This window comes from Sceloporus occidentalis, unplaced genomic scaffold (genome assembly GCF_023333645.1).
Source record: "Sceloporus occidentalis isolate IW3139 unplaced genomic scaffold, rSceOcc1.0.p SCAF_13, whole genome shotgun sequence".
Taxonomy (NCBI): Eukaryota; Metazoa; Chordata; class Lepidosauria; order Squamata; family Phrynosomatidae; genus Sceloporus; species Sceloporus occidentalis.
This window is the reverse complement of record NW_028316993.1, coordinates 2,308,958-2,327,673: the sequence shown is the minus strand read 5'-3', so window position 1 is coordinate 2,327,673 and position 18,716 is coordinate 2,308,958. Positions and strand designations below refer to the sequence as shown.

At 42.0% G+C, this 18,716-nt stretch overlaps 2 protein-coding genes across 15 annotated transcripts in view; one reads left to right on the top strand and one right to left on the bottom strand.

The window, feature by feature from the left end:
- Nucleotides 1–13,780, top strand: part of LOC149304549 (BRD4-interacting chromatin-remodeling complex-associated protein-like) — a 72,982-nt gene extending 59,202 nt beyond the window's left edge. For 2 of the 3 annotated variants that reach the window (XM_089479435.1, XM_089479433.1), the window contains 7 exons: nucleotides 406–533; nucleotides 1,649–1,777; nucleotides 2,187–2,251; nucleotides 2,737–2,885; nucleotides 3,650–3,741; nucleotides 4,500–4,602; nucleotides 5,110–13,780. In XM_089479435.1, the coding sequence (XP_089335561.1) occupies nucleotides 406–533; nucleotides 1,649–1,777; nucleotides 2,187–2,251; nucleotides 2,737–2,885; nucleotides 3,650–3,741; nucleotides 4,500–4,602; nucleotides 5,110–6,344 (1,901 nt within the window). In that variant the 3' untranslated portion in view covers nucleotides 6,345–13,780. The remainder of the gene's footprint in view (nucleotides 1–405; nucleotides 534–1,648; nucleotides 1,778–2,186; nucleotides 2,252–2,736; nucleotides 2,886–3,649; nucleotides 3,742–4,499; nucleotides 4,603–5,109) is intronic. The other variant, XM_089479434.1, reaches the window with a different exon arrangement.
- Nucleotides 13,781–14,021: 241 nt separating this feature from the next.
- Nucleotides 14,022–18,716, bottom strand: part of LOC149304548 (calpain-2 catalytic subunit-like) — a 28,068-nt gene continuing 23,373 nt past the window's right edge. For 6 of the 12 annotated variants that reach the window (XM_089479514.1, XM_089479516.1, XM_089479515.1 and 3 more), the window contains 5 exons: nucleotides 18,246–18,314; nucleotides 17,061–17,139; nucleotides 15,688–15,804; nucleotides 15,204–15,247; nucleotides 14,023–14,370 (listed from right to left, as the gene is read on the bottom strand). In XM_089479514.1, the coding sequence (XP_089335640.1) occupies nucleotides 14,344–14,370; nucleotides 15,204–15,247; nucleotides 15,688–15,804; nucleotides 17,061–17,139; nucleotides 18,246–18,314 (336 nt within the window). In that variant the 3' untranslated portion in view covers nucleotides 14,023–14,343. Of the gene's footprint in view, nucleotides 14,371–15,203; nucleotides 15,248–15,687; nucleotides 15,805–17,060; nucleotides 17,140–18,245; nucleotides 18,315–18,716 lie in introns of all 12 variants that reach the window. The other 6 variants (XM_089479518.1, XM_089479519.1, XM_089479520.1 and 3 more) reach the window with 2 other exon arrangements.

The following is an 18,716-nucleotide window of genomic DNA, read 5'->3' as shown; positions in this document are numbered from 1 at the left end:
AAGCACCTCATCATTATTAGGACCTGTTCAGGGTTTTTCCAGTTTGGGATGGTGGGATGAGATATTGGCTGGTATTTTCTTGATGGTTTACACTGATATAACAATTTATTACATGGGCATAAGGCACATTTTGGTGTGCTATGCTGCAGTGGCAGGGGGTGGTTGAGAATTTATTGTGGTACCAAAGCTCTCTATCAGAGAGGGCTAAATGTCTCACAAAACTACACAGTTCCCAGAATTCCCTAGCATTGAGCCAGGGCAGTTAAAGCAGTCTCAAACTGGATTATTTCTGCAGTGTGTTTTGGACCTATATCTCTTTTTAGAAGCTCTAAAATATGTGTCTATGTCTTTTTCTGTAATCTGATTTGTTTGTGTCTCCCCCATCCCTGCTTCCCAATTCTCTAGCTGTTTCTACTGCAGCCCCTGCAGACAGCAAAACATTTTCCAGCAGCTCCACAACTATATCTGGAGGCAAAGCAATCCCAGGCCAAGGAAAACCTGCAGTTCCTCTCACTATACAGCAGCCAGTTCAGGTGGGATTGCTAGTACAGTTTTTTTGTAATAAAATGTAACCATGCTGTTGTTATCAGATTTTTTTTAGCACTATTGCTATAGTTCTTGCTGAACCATCATCCTGAATCAGAAGCAACATCATCCTACCCACGAGGTTTATTGTCTATAACTGCTTTATGAGTTATCAGTGTTGAAGTTAGAACCATACATACATACCTGCCACTTTGAGTTCTCATATGTGACCTATATCAGTTCAAAACCGTATGACTCAATTTGATTCTTGAGGACAGGGCAGCTGCATTTCAGAGTGAGTTGGAAGACGCCTGTTGTATAGTTCAAAATCACTGTGCCCTCTTATGGCATAAAGAGAAAACAACGAGCTATCCATATTAATATGAATTAAGCCAATACCAGGAGAGGTTTTTATTCATCCTGAGGTCAATGTACTTAAACCAATTTAAAACAGAGAACAGAGTGAGGCAAAGCTCCCATTCTCTTTTTCAACATGCAGATGTACATTCCTCCATTATTTCTTTTTTTTATTTTTGGCTGATTACATTTGACCTATAAAGCAGATTGGTGTAATTCATCTGTAGTCAGCATTTAGTGTCTGATCTATGTTCTTCACAAGTTGTCTCTTAGAAAGATAGTTTTGTTAAAACTGTAAAGGTACACAAAGTACTTTATTAAAGAACTTCTGACTGAGAGCCTTTAAATTGCCAGTGGTGCAGTTATGCCATTGCTGGTTAAGGATGAATGGGCAGGATATTCTGAAGGCAGTCAGGCCCATGTATGCTGAGCACGCTCCTGGCCACTCAGAATGGGGAAAGGTGTTCCCATGCTCTCAGCTAATACTGTGAACATGCCTTCATTCATCTTAATTACTAGTTAATTAATTAAACTCATTATAATGTAAGCAGCCGTTTATAAAGGCACTAGTGATCCATGTAGATAGTAAAGTTTTACCAGTACAGCACCAAAGAATCCAGATAAGATTCATCTCCATCTCCATGGGAGGTAGCAATGCCTTGGCATTTGGTTTCTTGCTGTCTGTGTTGCTAATAGCTTGCTTAGTGTATTGGTTTTTAATTTATTCCAATCCATGTAGTTTAAAGCTTCCTCCTTGCTACTTTAGCAGGCTAAGCCTGGAGTAATTAGCTCTGTGTCAGGCCTGAATCTGGGGAAAAGTCCACTTCAGCTCCAAGTGGTTGGAAAGAGTTTGCCACAACTCATGCCTTCAGCACCTGCCCAAATCCAGCAGCAGGTGAGGAGAAACACAATATGTCACTTTTTATGGGTCCCTTAATGACTTCTTTAACATGCTTTTACCTTGGCACATTGATTTAAGAGATCCAGATTCGACTCCTCAGAAATTCACCGGATGAGCTTGGGATGGTGATTCTCTGTCATTTAGCCTTTCCTACCACACAGGATTATTGTGAGGTTAAAGTGGGGAGGAAGAAAAGCCATGTGTCTTTCCCTTAGACTTAATAGACGAAAGCTGGATATAAATGTAGCTCATAAATAAAGTGATACGTTTATCTTAATTTCCCAGCACCATCCTTCCAGCCCTGGCCTGCTCCCTTTTTCAGATAGAAATTGAAATGTGTTTTTCTATGTGGTCTCCAGTTCAATTATTGCACCTTTGTTCTTATGTTTCCTTTCATAATCAGTATGATAGCAAGCTTGGTAGCCTGAAGAAACCAGCCCCGATGCTACAGCCCAGCAAGGAAGCTTGGTAAGTCCCTGATGAAAAGAAATCCAAAGATCATGCAATTATAGAAAGAGAAGCACAGTACTGGAATGATGTTGTTAATCAAAGCTTGCCCTACTGAATTTCCTATGGATAAAGGTCAGGCTCCTAGTCACTGGTTGTCCAGTGTGAAACTGCATATACATATCTGGGCTAAAGTAGTGGTATGCCTTCCAGAGCTTGAATAGAAGATGGAGATAAAAAGGGTGTCTTGTGGCACCTTTAGGTCAAGAGATTTATTTCAGCTTGAGCTTTCATGGATTACAGTCTCTGTCCTCAGAAAACGAGGTACAGTATTCAGGCCTCAGCTGTACTTGCAGAGGTACATGATTGTTGGAATAGGGTTAGAATTGAATGGGATGCATAAAATAATCAAATTATTAACACTGGCCCTCAACTTTGAAAGGTTATAGTGGGCTTGATATTCTGGGTTAAAACCCCTTTGCATTCTTTCCTGCTGCTTCCTTTAGTTTCTTGGAGCAGCTGCATAAACACCAAGGAGCGGTCCTCCATCCTGATTACAAAACTTCATTTCGGTCATTTGAAGACGCTTTACAGAGGCTCCTACCGTACCATGTTTATCAGGGAGCATTGCCTTCTCCCCATGACTATCGGAAAGGTGAGTTGATCTGGACTGCATGGCATCTTTTTGGCAATATGGAATCTTCAAATATTTAGCTTAACTGTATTAGGTAATTCAAAGTTTACAGCAGTGGTTCTCAAACGGTGAGTTGAAACCCGCAGGGAGGCACCAGAGTTACTCGGGGGGGGGGGGGGGGGATGAGATTTGGAGGCCCTGATCCCAACACCTCCTCTTCCTCTTCTTCCCAAAGCTTTTCTGTCTTGGAGGGGGGAAAGCAAGGAGGGCACTTGGAGGCTCCAATTGAGGGAAGAGGAGAGCTATTTCCTTATAAGATGTTAAAATATGAATATACATGAATGTGTGAATCAAAATATGCACACTAAACAAACAAAATATTTTTATTCATATACTACGTCAAGTGCTGGGGTGGCACGGTGTCCAGATGTAGATGTAAAGGGGGTTCACAAAGGCATTTAAAGAAGCAGCCAGCAGGGGCTAGTAATTTAAATGTTGGACTGGGACTCTGGGAGATCAGGGTTCAAGCATGCACTTAGCCATGGAAATCCACTGGGTGACTTGGGCAAGTTGTACTCCCTCAGCATAGGGGAACGTAATGAAAAGCACCTTCTGAATAAGTCTTGCTGAGAAAGCTCTGTTATAGGCTTGCCTTAGAGTCTCCACAGGCTGGAAATGACTTGAAGGAATACAACACAGGCACATTTCCTCTTTACAGGAAGCAAATATATGACCAGCTTTTCTTTCCACCTTCCTGCCTTCCTCACTCTGCTTTTTTCTAATAGATGAAGAGTTTGAAATGGTGTCAACACAGTTGTTGAGACGCACACAAGCCATGCTGAACAAATATCGCCTACTGCTCTTGGAGGAGTCACGGGTAAGCTTTTTCTTCTTCAGCTGCCTCTTTTTCAGTGTTGCCAACAAGACTCGAAGATATTCCCCAGAAGGTTTTACCAAAATCCACGCAATTCCCCAGTATTTACCAGAATAGTCAGTCAGAATCCCAGGAAATGGCCAAGAGGCAATCCAAATGACTTGTGCGTTGTTGTGGTTAACATGGTTCCTTTTGTACTGTGTTAGTATCTTTAATTAAAAATCAGCACAAGGCAGCAAACATTTTATGAAAAGAATACTGGGATAGGATTGTTCTTACGTTAGACATTTCCACTTCGTTTTAAACAAATCGAAGTTAGGAATGAACACAAATGATGCCAGTCTGCTTTTATTGACAATACTTGCTTAGTTTGAGCTCTGAGCTTGATATCTGAGATAAATATTTAATTAGGAGATATTAAGTTATTTTCTTTCCTTCTGTTTGTATTATAACTGATGTATTTTTATTTACAAACAGAAGGGGCAGCAGAATAAATGTATCCTCTACCCTCAGTTGCCTGACAACTTTAATATAGGATTGTTTCATTAATCTTTACCACACATTTATCAGAGTAGAATTTAAAGCATTGTAAAAAAATATTGCAGTTTTCCAAAGGAGATGGCAAAGGGAAGGAGACTGCAAAAATATATGAATTTGAAAGTAGAGTGTAAAAAAGCTCAGTCTGGTTGTTTTTAAAAGCAAAATCTGCACTTGCTTTGCCTCCACCGGATCCTCACCGTTATTTCCTGCTTTTTTGGCAGAGAGTTAGTCCTTCAGCAGAGATGGTGATGATCGATCGGATGTTCATACAGGAGGAAAAGACCACCTTAGCTCTTGATAAACAATTAGCGAAGGAGAAGCCTGGTAAGAGGGGAGGGGTGTTGCTTTTTAAAACTTGAATTATGCTTTGAATGTATTATAAACCAAAGAGTGCTCCTGAGCATGTCCGGACTACTTTTCTGTCACTAATGGGTAACCACCATCGGCCTCTGTAGCTGCCATTATGAAGTTAAGGATTTCCAAAGCAAATAGTTCACTCTGAGGCAGGCTTGACATCTGATCTTCTTGAAAAATAAAATGATTGAGAATATGAGATACAGAGACAAATGTGGGGTTATCTTAAGCGGATATGATTAAAAGACATAGTCGTGTTAGTTGGTTTCAGCATATAGGAGTTCTCTCTGATCCAGCTCAGTAGTACATAGACGTCTCCAGCTTTGAGGCAAGACAAGCTCTTAAGCCGTGGTTTGGTTTAAGAACTTGGTTTGTTCATAAAGTTACAAGCTCTTTCATATATCTTGTTTCTAAGCTGACATACAATTATTGAAATGCAGCCGCCATAGGTAAAAGCGAATGTTTTTTCTCTTCCAGATGAATATGTTTCTTCCTCTTCGCGGTCACAGAGTTTTGCCTCATCTGTGGCTCAGGGCTCTCTGCCTAGCAGTGTCACTTCAGCTTCCGAGAACCTGAAGACACCTCCAGTGCAGATGGCAACCCAGATCAACCCCACAAAACTGGTCATCAAGCACAGCGGAGGCTCTCCCTCAGTGACGTGGGCCAAGGCCTCTCCTTCACTGGATGGTGATGAAGATGCCTTGCCTTCCAGGAGCAAGCCACCTATCAAAACCTACGAAGCCCGGAGCCGGATTGGACTGAAACTGAAGATCAAGCAGGAGGCAGGACTTAGCAAAGTGGTTCACAACACTGCCTTGGACCCAGTTCACCAGACGCCGCCACCTGTCTGCACAGTGATCAAAACAGTGGACCAGCATTCAACATCCTCAATTGTTGCTGCTGCCACCACCGCTACCACCACCACTGCCACCTCGATGGCGGGGCAAATGAATGGGACAGTTGACCACATCACTGCAGCTCCAACGGAGAAGAAACCTATTGTGACTTACTGCAGGCTTCCTCTTCGGAAGACTTACCGGGAGAATGTGGATGCTTTTGTAGCAGATAAAGCGCCAGACGCCACCCTGAAAGGAAGTACTCCCAAAGCTGACATGGTGCCAAGCACCCTGATCATCAAGCAGGATGGTGGGTCCAGGAGCGTCATTACTTCCCACAAGACTCATGAGAGTTCCTCTGTGTCTGTGGCAGAGAAGGGCAGGCCAGAGGAAAACACCAAACATACTTTCTTCAACCGGAGTGACGCCCGTTCCCTCGTGATGCAGGAAAGCCCTGCCCCTCCCAAGACCGACGATTCAACCAGTGGCCTTATGAAGGAATTAGCAGAGGTTGAGGATGAGTTTTATCACCGGATGATAAAGACCGAGCCGCCTGACCATGGTTCTGCTCCTGAACTCGCATGGGAGGTGCCTCTCCCGCCAGCCAAACGTCGGAAGTCGGAATCTTTTGACGTGGACAATGCCAGCTTCTCCAGTGACAGCCCCCCAGATGACTCACTTAATGAGCATCTACAGAGCGCCATTGACAGCATCCTGAATTTGCAGCAACCTCAGGCTGGGGGCCAGAACACCCGAACACCCTCCTCTTCCTATAACTCCTCCTCTTCCCCTTTCTCCTCCCCTGTCCACCGCACAGACACATACCTTGCCCCCAATCACAATGGCGGCCTTGGAGCAAGGACGTTGAATAGATAACAGAAATGGAAAGTGAGCGGAGACTGTACAAAGCAAGCCAAGGACTGAAGCTGGAGCAGCTTCTGTTGGCTGGAAAATGGTTGGAAGCCAAGGTGCCCCTCCTTAGAGACCCTTAGAGGATGGGGCTGATACCAGAAGGGAAGCGTGAGGGTCTCAAGCGGAGAGGGCAACAAGAATGTCCTACAGAGGCTTCATCCATCCAAGTGTTGATATGATGGGTTTGGGTTGTTGTAAAGTATAAGCTGCGGCTGGATTTACAATACGCTTGTCTCATCACATGCACCGCTAAAAGAAGAAGAGGAAAGTTCAGCAACTGCCAGGCAGGCAGGTGGGAGGGGGTTGGATTGGGGCCGATAGGTAGTGTTGGCTGTGTAATATTTAGATTCTGTAACAAATTGCTAATTTGAATCTCTGAATGATGATAATTGGATTTATTCCCCCCCCCCCTTAAAAGTCCACTATTCTGTTGAGAACGTTTTAACAAATCCCGTGCCCAAAGCCAGCAGGGAGGCCAAAGCAATGGGGCAGGGGGACAAGTCCCTGGGAGTTGCCACAAAGGGCAAGTATGTAATTGATTTTTGTCAGGTTTCTTAAGTTATTTTAAGTATAAACTATCTGCTTTCTTCCCCCCCCCCCTTCCCTTTTGACAAAAAAAGTAAGTTCTGAACAAAACGCAAGAAAGAGAGGTGAAATGATACAAACACTAACACTTAAAAGCAAATAAAAAACGGTTATGAGTTTATAAATCAATGAGTTTGAAAGAGAGAACCAGTCTCCTTTTGGGTGCGGATGGGGCTGGTTAATGTGGCCGTGATGAGCGGAGTACGGAAGGTTCTGGCAAGAGGGTAGCTGTCTCTCCTTCCCTTTTTGACATAAAACAGAGTCAGGCTGACCGTTTCATAAGAGTGGGTTCTAACTGAAATCTCAGTGTTCACATACTGCAGTGTAGGTAGCTGCTCCCCTTGGTAAGGCAGGCAAAGGCAGGTAGGCAAGCAGTTTCCTCCTCTCTGTATCTTTGTGCGCTTCTACCTTTTGTTACAGCTTTCAGGATGTATAGGTGACTGTCATGGTATGAATTATTCTTTCTGACCTTTCTTATTTTTAAATACACAGCTTGGCCCTTCTCATACAGCTACTTGCACATGAGTTGTGGGAGAGAATAGGAACCCCTTGGGATCTGTCAGCTTCTCGCTTTAGTCCGCTGGAGGAGAAGAAAGCAATGCCAGCCACACTGGGTTGAATCAAAACTAAATTAATTCATATCTTAACTTTCCTGGTGGATTTCATTAGTGTGGGGCTAACTTAATCTAGATCCAACCCTCGATCTTCTCCAGAGCCCACTAATACAGCTCTGCTGGCCACTGCGAGAAATAAAAAAGACTCATCTTTGCAGTTGCGCAGTTTTGTGCTATTTTCCTGCTAGACCTTTGCAGCTGTGGAAAGTTGTTTTTAAAACGAATTTCACTTTTCTTTCTCTGATTGTCTCTTTTTTTGTTGTGGTCTATAATTTTTCTTTGTTGAGGCCTGGTAAGCCTTATTGGAGTACAACTTGCAGTAAAAGATGTTTGAGTGCCAACAGTAAAGGGGGGCTGTCTACTAATAAGTTTCCCCATGTGTCAGGTATATTGTTTTGTATGAGGACAAAAGAATTCCAGTATCATGGCCATCAAAAAGCCATGTTTCCTAGTCTACATTAGTCTTGTCTCCAAGAGAAAAAATGGATAAAACCTCATGTTAAAATTTGCATCACAGGGGTGACCTGAGATCAAGAATTTGTCCTTGTAACAGCTAATATAAGATGTAGTCTTTGGTTAACAGCAGCCTGGCGGAGTTGAAAATCAATCACACCAGAGACTGATATGTAGAGAGTAGCCTTCAAAACAGTTGTACATGAATCATTCCAAGTCTCTCTCAAATAATGAAGAGTTTCCTTTCCCCCCAGAAGTGTTGACAAGACCCCAGACAGAATCGAGACTAAAGGGTTGCACTCATTGTGGTAATAAAGGTGCTGTTAGGCAGTCCTTCACTTTTAGGTTCCTCCACTCCATAGTCCTTCCTCTTCTGCCTCTCTAGCTCCCTTGTCCCTGCCAGACTTTGCATAGCTGCTCTCTTGTACCTTTGGAAGTGCCATCTCTCTTTCCTCTTTTTCTTTTATGGCTTAATGGTCCATTACCAGAGACTAGGCAGAGTGGCCCTTGGTGTACTTAGAGGCTTAGAGAACATCTTTCAGCTTGCTTCGTCAAAAAGCAAGGACCTCTTCTCTTCCTCCGCAGCTGGTCTGTGTGACAGCGAAAAAGAGGAAACGGGGCAAGCGATGCCTTTTCATCAGGCAGCCTTCTGTTCATGGTAAAATGTTCAATCTTGAGTTAGTGCAGAACTCTTTCGCAAGCAAAGAGCACAAGTGCTTGCTCTTTGAATATTTTTAGCCACTTGACTGTTTGTTGTGACTTGGCACAATGTGGCACAGTACATGGGCAGGTAGGAACTTGTCATAATGTCTGAAGTGGCCCCAACTCTCAAAAGTAGCCTTGCTCTGACTGTAGCTGTGAAGCAATCTCTCTTCTGCTCCGTGAGTTCTGCATAACTAGAAGTTGCACATACTCTTACTGCGAGAGAAGTGGCGATGGCAATATTTTTCTGCTTTATATCCCTTTCTCATGGTGGACTGCAGACCAACATCTGTTTGCAGCAAATCAGGATCATTATTACCCTTTCAGTTTTCAAGTTTTCAGGGCCCTCCATAGAGCACTGCAGATTAGTTGACATTTCTTCCTCAGTCTTGCTTACAACCCAGTCTTAAAGTGCAATACCAACAGCGCAGTTCCAGCCTTGATTCTTAGTCTTTTCAGGCGTCCTCAGTGAGCTCCTCACTGTTTTACAGTCTTCCAAACTAACCTATAGATGAAAGATTTAATGCAACAACAACAACAAAAAGAGCCCGCAAAAGCCCAGACCACCTTTGTCTATATTTTCAGTGCCAAAATGTCCCTTTATGCTATGGGTGAAAGAGATTGTAGAGACAAGAAGGGAGATTCCTATTACCTTGAGGCTTGCTTGCATCCAAGAAACTTTCAAAGCCAGGTTGTGGTGTTCACTTATGCTGTTATTACTTCTTTGTGGAGCAGTTGTGAGGTGAGCTTCTCCCCAAAGATCCTATCTCCCAGAGTGGGAATTCGTCTCAGCCATCGAGAGAATTGATATGAGCATGTAGAAATCCTCCCGTTTTTGCGACAGAGAAGGATTTTCTGCATAACTTAAGAAAGGGAAAGCAAATCTTCCTCCCCACTCTCAAAAAAAGCCTCGAGTCAAAGCCTGCTTCATCGCGACAAGGGTTTTTCCAGTTCAGCCACTCTGAGCATTGGGTTAAACTAAAGTGGGAATGGCCAGAGCATAGCTGCATTTTTTTATGTGTGCCCTGTTTTTGTTAGTGTGCCTCCTCTTTTGACAGTGTCTTCTTTTCAAAATAGGCACTCTGCCTGAACTCAAAACAGACTTGTATGCGCTTGCACACAAGTTAGAAAGCAACTATAAACAGCTGCAGTGTTCAATAAGTGTCTGTTTAGAACTGTTCCACAACAAACAGCCCCTTTATCTACTAATAACATTGGATATGTCTTTTGTGTTATTCCCATTGCCTTCTTCTTTCTTGTTTTTATTTTTAAGAGAGAGAAAGAGAGATACCTTTCTTGTTATTACATTCAGATGAAAAGCAGAGCAGCCTACTTTGTTGGATGCCTTTCCACAATATAAACCAAGAGCAAGACTATGGCCAAGTACTGGAAGTCTGACTTTGTCTTTTTCGAATGGTGCTAAGTCCTCTGCGTTCATTCATTAGCTATAAATCTTTGGTTTTCTCTCTTCTACTTTCAGAATTCATTCTTTCTTTCTTTATTTTTAATGCTATTATGATTTCAGGGAGGCAGGAATTTGCTGCAGCTGCCTTGAGAATTCCTTTGCATTTCTCTTTTCTACATTTGCTTTTCCCCCCCTTTCTCAAGCAGTGCTGAAACAAAACCTCTTTGATATTTGTCTTGAAGATCACTGCCACGGCCAAACTCTGATGATAAATTGTCCTAAGGTTTTGAACTCCAGAGCTTTTTAAACATCTTTCTTAGGAGGATAATCCACAGAAGCCTGAGCTGAAAGGCCCCAGAAACTTTTTTGAATTGTACCTTTAACATATTAAGAAAGCAAGCAATTCTCTTCAGAATATTAACAGCCATTATGTTATACTAGGATTACTCCTCTTAAAAGTTAAAGTTAAAAGTATGTTCTTCAATCAGTCCCCAAAGGGATGTGGCAGATAGAAAAGTGAAAACAACTGGGTGTTCCCTAAACATGGAATATCCTGAAGCCTCTTTTTTATTCACTTCTCACCCAAATATTAAGCACAAATTTGGTGAAGCCTTAATGCAGACGTCCTCAAACACATCCTCTGGCTGGGATGCACTACAGTTTCCATAATCCACAAGCTAGCTAAGAAGTTATGGGAATTGCAGTCTAGTCCATCTAGAGGAATGCAAGTTGAGGAAGCTTGCCTTAACATATCCATCTATTTATTCCATATTTTCATTCTTAAAAAACAGAGCTCTATATCTTGTCCATAGCAGCAGGAACAGCTTGGGCAGTTTGGGGAACTGAAGCAAGTACTTTTGGGATAACTAGTTTTGAAAGAACAGCCGATTCTAAGTATAAATGATTTGGTAGCCAGGTTATTTGTCCCAGTGCCCAAGGTAGATCTTTTACACCAGTTTCATGGAATTCTGGCTGAGTTTCTGCCATCACTTCATTCTTCTAAGTACATATGGGTATGCGTGCACATACAACACATGTATGTGCACAGTTCGCTTCATTGTTTTAACCTTTGTTTGGGTTTTTTAAATGAAGAAAGAATTGGTTTTTCCCGTTCTCCTTTGCTTGTTTGCACCTGCAGGGATCGCCAAACACACAGAGAAATCTCAATGTGCAAATATTTTACACATTGCTCTTCTTGCAAGGCATGTTTGACAGATATTTGCACAGGCATGCGATGGTAGAAAGCTGATCAGGGCCTAGTTTAGAGAAATAAAAGACTGAATTTAGGCCTGCTTTTTATAATAGTATTATTCTCTTGCCTTATTATCACTGATATGTTTTGACAAAGGACAGAGAACTTACAAGTGGAGGTTTCTGGGTTCCATTTTGTTTCACAGACTAGTTTCTAAACATGCAATACATCATGGATGTCCATTATTATTATTATTTTTAATTCTGTCTTATTGTCATTAATTCTGTGGCAATGTCAGGCATCCCCCCCCAAAAAATGATAAGAAGTAATGCCCAAAATGCTTCAATCACAGAACTGGAAAAGCAGAAGATACTGTAAAATTTTGCTCTTGGTCCAAAGCTAATTTTTTTAGCATCAGTCCCATCTTCTTTAAACTTTACTGTGTCTTGTGAAGTAGGAATAAGAATTTTGTGTCCTTAAAATGCAGTTTACTGGAGAAGAACGTTTTAGGGGTGTAATTGAACCAAAAGTGAGGTTAAAAGGTCTACATTTCTCTCCCTTTCTTTGTCTTGTTTTGTCTCCGATGGGATGTTTCATTACCATTCTTACCAATGGTGTAGGCTGCTGAAGAAAATGGTATACCAGAGGCCCCCCAACCCTTGGCTTTTTGTGCTTTGTTGCTCATAAATGCTCAAAGCCTCACGCAGATACGGTTATGTCTTTGTCAGAATGTGCATGAGGGGTTTACTGGATCAGGCAGCAGATTCCCTTTTCAAAGACGATCCATTGGGAAAGTCCCCTGTACAGTTCTTATTCATTTCTGACAGGTATTTGAGGCTGTCTCAATGGATTCTCTCTATTATACTGTAAAGAGAAACGGAGATACTGCTTTCCATTTACACATTGTATGGCACACAGTTTAATTGTGCCGTTCCTGATTTCATTTTGGATGAGGTGGTATTTTAAATCATCTTTCTTGGGAGAGGAGCAGTTTAGTATGTCCTGAAGCACGTTCCCAATGTTTGCCCCAATTTCCAAGAGCTGCATCCGCAGTGCAGAAATAATCTGGTTTGACGCCACTTTAACTGCCATGGCTCCATGCTAAGGAATTCTGGGGATTTAGAGCTCTGCTCTGGTGTCTCAACAAACAACAATCCCCGGAACTTCCTAGTATGGAGTGGCATCACAACAGATTATTTCTGCAATGTGGATACAGCTAAAATCCTTGTAGAAGGAGTCCAGAAAGAACCAGGACTTGGTCCCACTCTACTGCCCTGATCCAGGATCCTGTATGTACTCTGATGTATCACAGCCTTCCTACACAAACAGGCTTTACCAGCCAGTGGTAAATTTGTTCCTTCCATAAAGTAGAACAGAATTCTAGCATCTATGAAAAATTGCCAATGAGTAGAAGGATAACAAGTGGTTCTTCTTTCGGTGTGAAGAGCTGATGGAGGAACATCCTTCCCAAACAAAGACAACAACCAGATCTGGCTTTGAAGCTACTTGGCTGAAGCCTACGGTGCTCTCCACCTAAATGCCCTTGTTATTGTTGGGTTCGGGGGAAGAAAAATATACGGTTAGGAAGCAATAAGGGATTTTCTGACTCCCAAGCTGGTGGGGTTTTCTTCTTTTTATATATATAAATATATATATAAATGTATATGACATTGTTTGGCTTTTTGTTTTGTTTAGTGTCCTTTTATTTTCTTCTAAAAAGTGTGGATTTGGGAACGTCAGCTCATTGGGTTGCCACCTCTTCAGACTGCAAAAATGGTTAAGTTGGGGGGGGGGGGGGGAAACGTTTCCCTCCCGATGAAAGGTTAATCTACATTGGCACTCTTATTATTTTTAACGGGGACATGTATTTAACATCTGATTCTTTCCAGTATTTTGAAGCATATTTAAAGTGACCATAGATTTTTGTTTTGTTTTGTTGTTTTATAAGCACAAAGGTAGAGAGGGGAAATGTCCATCTCTCGAGTGCGTATTTAAATTTACACGGAGTGTTTCTTTTACTTCTTTAAGGGAGGGGTATTGGAAAAGAGAAGGAAAGAGGCAGAGTGCAGCTCTTGGGAAGCTTCCAACCTGCGCAGTTCAACTCATAGCTCATTTAGAACTTAAAATGGGCGCCATACGAAGGTAAAAAGGCCATTTCCAAAAGTTAAGGAAACCCAGTTAGGTCCTTCTGTATCCTTTGGCTTTCCCAGTAAAAGAAAGCAAAACCTAATACCCCACTTCTTTTAGTATTAAAAAACAAGAAAGTAACCAGGTTTTTTCTTTCCTTCCCCTGCTGGTACCAGTTTGGACTTCATCACAGTTCAGAAAAACAAAATATAGTACTATAAAATAATTTTGTACTGTATTTATTGTGTATAACAATTTTTTAAAAGAATTATGTACATTTAGTACTTCTGTGTAAATTAAATTTGCTCTTCTTTTTAAAAATGGTACAGGAATTGGTTTGGCTTTTCTTGAGAGGAAGGTAAATACGGGGAATGCTTTGCAAAAGGCTTTTTGGAAGAATGTCTTCCTTGAGCGTTATAAAATAATCCAGAGGTGGTCCTGTGATGTGTCAATGCAGAACAACAAGCCTAATGGAGTCTGCTGAAGTAGAGATGGACCTTTGTGTCGGTGTGTAAAAGTACAGTCAGTGAAAAGGGAACAGTGGCAGTGCTGCAAGAAGAGAGTCTTATAACGGGTTCATGCCAAAAGATTTTATTTCAGAAGTTATTGTATAAAGACTGTCGATTATGTTTGATTACAATCCCCAACACAGACACCCAAATACCTATTTTTAATCAGATGCTTGTACTGTATGTCAGAATCAAAATAGCTAGCAGTTTTCCCACAATTTTGTATTTCTTTTTTTGCTGGCAGCAAAGGTCAGGTTTTTTTTCTAATGTAGAACTTGGAAAGAGCTTAATCAATACGGAAACCTTTTACGATAGCCATGAATTACGATCATTCAGTGATTGTTACAATGAGGACGGCTGGATCAGCTCTTCCGAATCAGGATGACTTGATGAGGTCCAGCCACTGAAAGGCAGAAATACAGCCAGGTGAGCTTCCATTTCACATTGGGATTGTGTCGAATTCAGTATCATAACTACTTTCAACTTGGATGAAATGGAAGAAATCACTGAGCAAAATTTAGTCGAAAAGGTAAGACAGCTGCAAAGGTCACCAAGTGTTGAAGGGGAGCTGTGTGTATAGCAGCAAGCTCCTTTGGGGCTGGAGAAATCCACTTTGCAGTTTTAAAACTGGCCAGTGAGCTACACTGAAAACTCATTTGAATGCAACTCTCCACACCTGTTCTTGCACTAGCATCTTTGTATACTTTCTCTTATTTGAACAATGAAAGGTATTCATTCCATAGATCAAGGGTGGTAATTGTGTGGCCTTTCAACTGGTCTTGGGCTGAAACTCCCAGAACTCCTAGCCAGGATAGCCAAAGGCAAGGAATACTGGAAACTGCAGTTCAACAGCTTGTGCTAGTTCCACAGTTCCCACTACTCAGATGAAAACGAAATGCTCATGGATTTTATTTTTGGTTGTTAGTTTAAAACCTGCCAGTTAACCAAAATGCCCCTACTCTGCCCTTGCCATCTATAGAGGAAAAACATTGCATAGGTTCACCTTGGCTGTTAATGGGTTAATTCCAAAAACAGCTATTAAGGCTGCAGTGGGACTTCACACTCTGGATTGTCTTCTTTTCCTCTTTCATGAGCACATGCACATACTCCACCCCTTTGATGCTCAGCATCAGAATTTGGTATCATAACTACTTTCAACTTGGATGAAATGGAAGAAATCACTGAGCAAAATTTGTTTTTAGTTGTGAGAAGTTTAATCCAACCCCTGTTCCTTACCATGTTTTCAGGCAGGTTCCTAGTATCCCAAGATTTGACCTTTCCTGTTGGAAAGAAACAGGATTTTTATCATGTCAGGCAGGATCTTGAATTGCAAAAAGTGTGCAAATGGTGCATTGGGCTGGGGCTTGGACAAAAAAAATGGGCTTAAATTTGCACAGTAGTTTATCTCACTGGGTCGCACTGGGCACCTTTCAGCCCATGGCATGTAGTGGCACAGATGAGGATAAAATTAAACAGTATTTTTAGACAATGCTTTTAACTCCAATTGAGGAAGGAAATGATACAACTAACTGTCATAGTTTGCTGCAGAATCATAGAGTTGTGAGAGACTCCAAAACAGTGCGCGCACACACACACATGCCAGCTAAATCTTTTGAGAGAGGTGACCAACCAATCTCTGTTTTAAACCCTCATGGAGAATCCAAAACCCTCTGGAGCCATTTCATTATGATAATAAGATGAGAAAGAAGTTATCGCTTACGGAAAACACTTTCCAGGAGAACCAGGCAAGTTACAAATTTGTCAAAGTGTATCTGATAGAAACGATCGCTGAATTTCTCCAGAAGAGCCTTGATGGTCTCGTTGTTTAAGTGGAACCCTGCGTAAAAGCAGATTTAGCATTAGCTGCGTTTTGTAGACCTGAATCAATTCTGAAAAATAAACCCACAGGGTTGTTTGCATTAAGATGTTTCAACTAGTCGTCGGTAGCAAAGGGTGGGTGGGTTGAAACCTAACCTCTCCAAATCTTATTTATCCTCTCCTGTCATTCCAGCATTTTGCCCATATTCTAAAGTCTTATTTCTGCACCTCAGGTAGGCTTCAGACCTGTCCCTTCTGATCCAGAATGTAAGCACGATCCCTCCCGCCTTGTAATATCTTTTATCAGCAAAGTTCTGTAACTATTTTCCCTCCGTCTTAAAGGTTGAACTTGTGATGCTGCTTGATTGCCACCACCAACCCTTAGTTTTCACTAGTCTATACCTGACTCAGATAACTTTCAGCGCAAACACTAGTATATTTGACTGATGGGCAAAATGTTGTATGGACCAACTGCATTGCTTGTTAGACTCTTCTCCCTTTTCTGACCATTGCTATAGATCTGAGCCCACAGTGATTCTCAAACTTTGGTCTTCCAGGTGTTTTGGACTTCAGCAACCAGAAACCTCAGTCAGCTTGGCCAATGATCAGGTATTCTGGGAGCTGAAGTCCAAAACATCTGGAGGACCAAAGTTTGGGAACCACTGGAATAGCTGCATTTCCTCCAGAAGCTGCATCTGCACTGCAGAATTAATGCAATTTGACATTATTTTACCTGCCATGGCTCAGTGCTAAGGAATCCTGGGATTCATACTGTTGGGGGATATTTAGTCATTTCTGTCAGAGAGCACTGGTGTCACAACAAACTAGCAAATCCCAGGATTCCATAGCAATGAACCATGGCAGTTAAAGCAATGCCGAACTGTATTATTTCTGCAGTGCAGATGGAGCCAGAGACTTCTCATTGTCAGAGCTGTACATTGCAATATCAAACCACCAAAAGGGACAGGCACCTTCTACATATGAGTCTTTGCTCTGTATCAGCACTTCTGTCTCTGCTGTTTTTCTACGGCTGTTCAAATTCCTGCACTAATTTCTGCTAACTCCAGCTACTGTTTTCCCAAATTTTCGTGTTAAGAAACAGTTCTGTTGTATTTAGTGGAAGCATAGCATGTCAGAAGAATCTTGTAATGATGATTCCTTCCTAACTCCACTTGTAAGAAGGATTTTTAAAATGGTTCCTATACATATAACAACAAGCCTTCATAAAAATCCAGTTCTATAATAAACAGAATAATCCCCTTCACTCCTTTTTACCTGCAGCCTCCAAGGCACCACATATTTCATAGACATCCATGGTTCCAGAGACATCAGCATCATAGTCTATAAATATGCGCTATGGAATATAAAGGAGAAATTTAGCATCTTGTGACATTATGCACACGGCAAACAATCCAGAGGGTTGGCTAAGAGGCGTGAGATAGATCAAATCAATGAGTTCAGAGACCCATCCTACTTCTAAACCAATTAAGTAGCCTAAGGGAAGCTATTGCTTTGCCAAGGAGGATCTCTACAGGAGCTTAGGTACTATAAAGAAGCAAGCTTATGGCCTGAGGTTCAAAAACAGCCTAGGCTTATGTGTTCTTACATGGACTCCAAAATAAGAGGAGGGCTTGAACTGTCTTCATGAACTGTCAAAATGGGATCACCAAGAATCCTATGTAGTTGAGCCTCTGCTGGAATTATCAATCAGAAGTGTTCTAAATAGCAATAGCAAGTACATTTCTATACCGCTTATCAGTGCACTTAAGATCTCCCTAAGCGGTTTACAAAGTGTAAGCTAGTTGCCCCCAACAATCTGGGTACTCATTTTAGCGGAAGGATGCAAGCCTGATTTGAGCTTGAGCCCTTTTGCTGATATTGAACTCACAATCCTGATTTGTGAGTAAGTGGCTGCAGTATAGGCATTGAACCACTGCGCCACCAGGGCTCCTGGTCAAGCATGAAAAGATATTAAGCCAGTTGCTGTTGTTAGCTCTCCCAGGAATAATAAAGGCTTCCTGCCCTGCAATCTATCCTAGGCACTCTTGTTTGAGAATAAGCTACACTTAACAAATGGAGGGCACTTCTAGGTGCATATTGTGCTTGTAAGAGTTTTCTTCCTTAAGGATGTTTCTGTGATAATGGATGGGGGAAGTAATATGTCCTCCCCCTGCAAGCAGACAAGATAAAGATCAACCTTCCTGCCAATGTTGGAACGTCTCACTTTAAAAACAGTTCCAGGGTCTCTGTTGGTTTATTTAATGTGTTTATGTTATATTTTGTCACTCAAGAAAGAAAAGCCTTCTCAAAACAGTTTGCATGCTAGAACAGAGACAAAAATAAAAAATTAGGCAGCAACACCAACTGTGTATACAATTGGGTGGCCCCTTAACTCCTAGTCCCACAGAGTGTGTAGGAGCAAGAGGCCACCTGTCCTTTCAGCGTCTGGCTTGTACTCACCACCCATTCATTGATCTTAGCGACGCACTGCATAAAAGCGTCTCGTGTCAGCCTGCCTGTTCCACTCTCCTGTTGTTCATTAAGGAAAAGCAGGTGATAATATTGGTTGCTGTTAAGAATGGTGACAGCATACACTAGAGTATAGCCTGCTAATGTGAAAAGGTTTGCCACTTTTATGGGCCACCTTTGTGCCTTTTAAGGCCATGAGCTGCCTAACTCCCACTCTGATTCCCTGGCTAAGTAGGAGCCTTGGAGGTCAGGTTTAGAAAGCTTCAATGCTGGAAAGGACAGAGCTTTTGTCCTTTTTTAACATCTTTGTTTTTATAGAAGGACCAATGGAACAGGACAGGGTTGCCCTCCAGATGTTGGACTGCAAGTCCCAGCATTCTTCCCTACTGGTTATGGCCGACTGGATATGCAGTACCTCTTCCACCCTTCAATAAAGGCTAGTTCAGCTGTCTAAGCCCACCT